The 4,345-nt window shown below is 44.6% G+C and overlaps 1 protein-coding gene across 1 annotated transcript in view; it reads left to right on the forward strand.

Annotated features, from left to right (window-relative positions):
- The first annotated feature begins 3,408 nt into the window (after positions 1–3,408).
- The window catches only part of SLC22A13 (solute carrier family 22 member 13), a 10,742-nt gene continuing 9,805 nt past the window's right edge, over positions 3,409–4,345 (forward strand). The window contains exon 1 of the mRNA XM_007945707.1: positions 3,409–3,786. Coding sequence (XP_007943898.1) covers positions 3,409–3,786 — 378 coding nt within the window. The remainder of the gene's footprint in view (positions 3,787–4,345) is intronic.

Genomic DNA, 4,345 nt, shown 5'->3' on the forward strand with positions numbered 1-4,345 from the left:
TTGGAAACCCAAGGAAGGCTCACTATGAGCCGGAGATGACTCGACGGCACATAACAACACAACAACAGTGACCCTACAGAACAAAATAGAACTGCCCCATAGAGTTTCCAAGGCTATAAATCTTTATGGAAGCAGACCTCCACATCTTTCTCCTGAGGACTGGTGCAGCTGATGGATTCAAACCACCGACCTTTCAGTTTAGCAGCCAAGTGCTTAACCACTGCACCACTCTGGCTCCTCTGTAAAGATTATGGCCTAGGAGATCCTGTGGTGCAGTTCTTTGTCCCATAAGGTTGCTATGAGTTAGAGTCAACTCGATGGCACACAACAGCAGAAGGTAAGATGAGACTAGTAGCATCCCACTTCAGTGCCAGAATTTTGGGATCATAGTTCCACCTGGAGATTAACCCCAGGAAGGTCTTTAGTCAAGTCTAGCACCTCTGTTGGAAGTTTTATCATCACTGTATTTCACTATTTTAGAATCATACACCAAGAGTTGGAAGAATCCTTAAGAAGCCATCTATTGAAGTTTCACCTTTATACAAATAGTAAAGTGGGGCTCAAGTGGGAGAAGGGACAGACTCAGGATCATAGAGTGAATCAATTGCAGAGCTTAAGCTTCCCAGCTGTAGGCTCTGTGGGTTACTTGGAGCCAAATGAAGCAAAATTCTTACCCTGGCTAAAGTGAAAAGATAAGGAGGACTGGGGAGAGAAGGCTTGTGTCTTCACCTCATTTCACCATAAGCTGAGTTCCAAATTGGTCATTGGCACCTGGTAACAACTTTCCAGGGCAATTCAATAGAGAAGATGCTGAAAACAGTAACACAAGATAAAGAGAGCTAGGGACAATGGTGAGCCTAGAGGGGGATGAGAGGAAAGTGCTTTCCTTCTGCAGCATAGGTAGGGACCTGGCCTCTGTTCATCACCACTAACCTTGCCTCCACCTGAGCCATAGGCTGACTGATAGCAGACAGCCAGCAGCCATGCCAGCCAGATAGCTAGGACACCCTATCCAGGGCTGCCCTGTGCAGTCTTGCTTCTCTATTTTTTTTCACTCATCCTTTTCTGTCCACCTCTTAAGTGCATTCATGTTCAAAATTTGAAACATAAAAGGGTGCTATGTGAAAAGTCCCTCCTATGCATACACAAGCTTCTATGTGTGTGTGTGTGTGTGCATATGCATGTGCATGTGTGCACATGCACGTGTATTTTCCCCCTCATTCTCTTGATGCTCCATTTGGTCCCATCATTCCCCACCACCAATGACTTAATTGCCTCCTAAGCTTGAGCCAGTCTCAAGTAAGACTTCCCCCAGGTTAAAAAGGATGGGACTCACATCTGAGAGGTTCCTGTTTGAGGTCTTGAGTTTCTGGTAGTCCCCAGTCTTGAATACTGACCTGCCAGCCACCACACTCTGCCCCATCCTAACCTTGACTTCACCAAGATTCTGAGTAGCCATGAACAGAGCTTCCCTAGCAGCTGTGGTACCGGGAGATTTTGTCCTGTGTTCCTCTCTTATCACTGGGACTGCTTGGGACAGCTGGGAGTAATTACACTGGATTTTATCTTGAAATTGTATTAATAGTTTATTCCTTGATTAGAGCTCAAAATGCAGCTTTTTTTTTTTTTTTTTTAACTTCTTACTGTGATTTGGGTGAAAATTGAGAGCCAATTCATTTTCCATGCAACAGTTCATACACATTTTGTTTCATAACATTGATTGCAATCCTCACAATGTAACAGCTCTCTTCCCACTTCCTCCCTGTGGTTACCTTTTTCCTGTCTTCTCCTTTCCTATGTATTCTTGCCTCTTGAGCTGTCTCCCTGTGCAAATGCTGCCCTTCTGATCTCCCATGTTCTAGAAGTGTACTTCCCTGGTGTTATTGTTCACCTTGTAGTCCTACCTGTTGTTTGGCTGAAGTTAAGCCATGGGCATGAGTTCAATACCAGGCCCAAAAGGTTACTAGGGGCCACAAAGTCTTGGGGGTTTCACCAGTCTACCAGACCAGTAAGCCTGTTTTTTTTGTGTTTTGTTTTTTTTTAATGATCAAAATGCACCTCCTGTATAAACTGTAATCGGTCTACATTCTTGAATTGTATTTTGTGTTGAAAAGGAAGGGCACTTACTTACTATTTTTTTATTTTTTAAAAAATTTTTCTTGTGATTTGGGTGAAAGTTTACAGAGCAAATTCATTTTCTATACATTCATACACATTTTATTTCATGCCATTAACTGCAAGTCCCCACAATGCAACAGCATGGTTCCCACTCCTCCCTATAGTTACCTTTTCCCTGTGTCTTTCCCATGCATCCCTGCCCCCCTGAGCTATCTCCCTGTGCAAATACTGCCCTTCTGTTCTCCCATAGTTGGTCCTTCCAAGAAGTGTATTTACTTGATGTAAATATTCACCCTATATGCTTGTCTATTGTTTGGCTAGAAGCCATGGGAGTGAGTTGAGTTCCAGACCTGAAAGGTTAACTAAGGGGCCATAGTCTTGGGGATCTCACCAGGCTCTATCACACCTGGTCTATTTAATAATTTTGAGTTTTGTTCCACATTGTTCTCTTACTTTATCCAAAATCTCCTATACTGATCCCTTTCCAGGTGGTTGACAGTGGTAGCTGGGCACCATCTAGTTCTTCTGGTCTCACGGTCATATAAGCTAAGGTTCGCATGGTCTGCCTGTCCCCTGGACTAATTGTTTCCATGCATCTTTGGTTTTCATCATTCTTCTTTGCTCCAAATGAGGGGAGACTCATTGTTGCATCTATACAAGGAAGGGCGCTTATGCCTATGGTGGTTCTTCTGGACTGCACGTGGCCTCCTGGAATTGTTACATACCACCACATACCAGGGGCTCATGAGGGCAAGGTAAAATCAAAGCAACAGACCAGATTGGGCTGCTGGCAGAGTTTATTTGCAGGCTAGGACCTTACTGCTCTCCTGACTTACTCCCCACTAGGGTGGACTGGTCCTCAGAAAGGATTTCTGTGTCCCTCTGAGTGTTTCAACTGCTCTCAGAATTTGGGTTTTCTACCATAATAAGAAGAGTCTGACTGTGTGAATTGTGGAGGATGTTGCAATTGAAGTTTGGGTTGCTGTAATGTTTATAAAGTTTATCCAAGGTTACTTTTGTGTCCTGGACCAGAGAAGGTACTCATGGCCTTCTTGTGATGCCTGTGTCTATCACACAGTCAGTAAAACATCCCTGGAGTCTGCAAACCAGAGCAGATTATTTTTTATTCTACCCTTCCCAGGCCAGAGCTGAGTGGCGACAGGTGGGGCTGGGCTGGGCTAGATTAAATATTAATGAAGCTATCATCACTGTCCAGAGGAACAAGTGCCCCAGAGCCAAGTTACAGAGCTACCTGGTGGCACTTAGCTGAGGAGGTGGTAGCCAGTAGACATGGCTCAATTTGTCCAGGTCTTGACTGAGATAGGCGACTTCGGTCGCTTCCAGATAATGCTACTGATATTGTTGAGTATCCCCAACTTCCTGTCTGCCTTTTACATGTTTGCCCAGGTTTTCATGGTCCTTGATGAGACCCACTACTGTTCAGTGGCTTGGGTCAAGAACCACACTTTCAACCTAACTTCTACTGATCAGCTGAACCTGAGTGTGCCTCTGGATGCTGCTGGCAAGCCTGAGTCCTGCCTCATGTTCCGGCCACCCCCTGATAACGCCAGCCTGGAGGACATCCTCAGCCACCGGTTCAATGAGACACAGCCTTGTGCAGCTGGCTGGGACTACCCTGAAAACAAGTCCCAGTCCCTTACAAATGAGGTAGGACTGCCCTTTTGCCTGTCTGTCTTAGTTCCTCTGCTTGACTCTCTGCCTTCAGTCAGTACTGTTGTTCTGCCTGTGTATCTGCCCTATGTATGGTTGGCCACAGGTGTGCCTGTTTTTCATTTCCCAATAATCCTGTTGTTTTATTTATTTTTTTGTTTATCCTTTGCCTATCAGCCTATTTCTCACTATCAATTTTTTTCTGTGTAGTCTTTCTGCCAATCTATCATCTTTGCCTGTCATTTTGTCTTTCCTTCTCCCTCTGCCCATTTGCCCAGTTGCCTGCCTTTCTTCCCATGCCCTTCTATTTTCCTATCTTCATGCCTTTCTTTCATTAAGTGTTCCCATCTATCTGTCTGTTTGCCTATGTCTTTCAGTATTATTCCCCCAAATATCTACCTGGTTGCCTATCTTTCTGTGTTTTCTTAACTCTTTTCTTATGTTCTCTTTTCCCTTGTTCACCATTGTCTACCTTCATGCTTGCTTGCCCCAGGTTACCTGCCTTTTAGTTTCTAAGCTCTATAGGTGTCTGTCAGGAGCTCCAGTAGCATAGTGC

Source organism: Orycteropus afer, unplaced genomic scaffold (assembly GCF_000298275.1).
Source record: "Orycteropus afer afer isolate SDZICR_OR568_19922 unplaced genomic scaffold, OryAfe1.0 scaffold00142, whole genome shotgun sequence".
Classification (NCBI taxonomy): Eukaryota; Metazoa; Chordata; class Mammalia; order Tubulidentata; family Orycteropodidae; genus Orycteropus; species Orycteropus afer.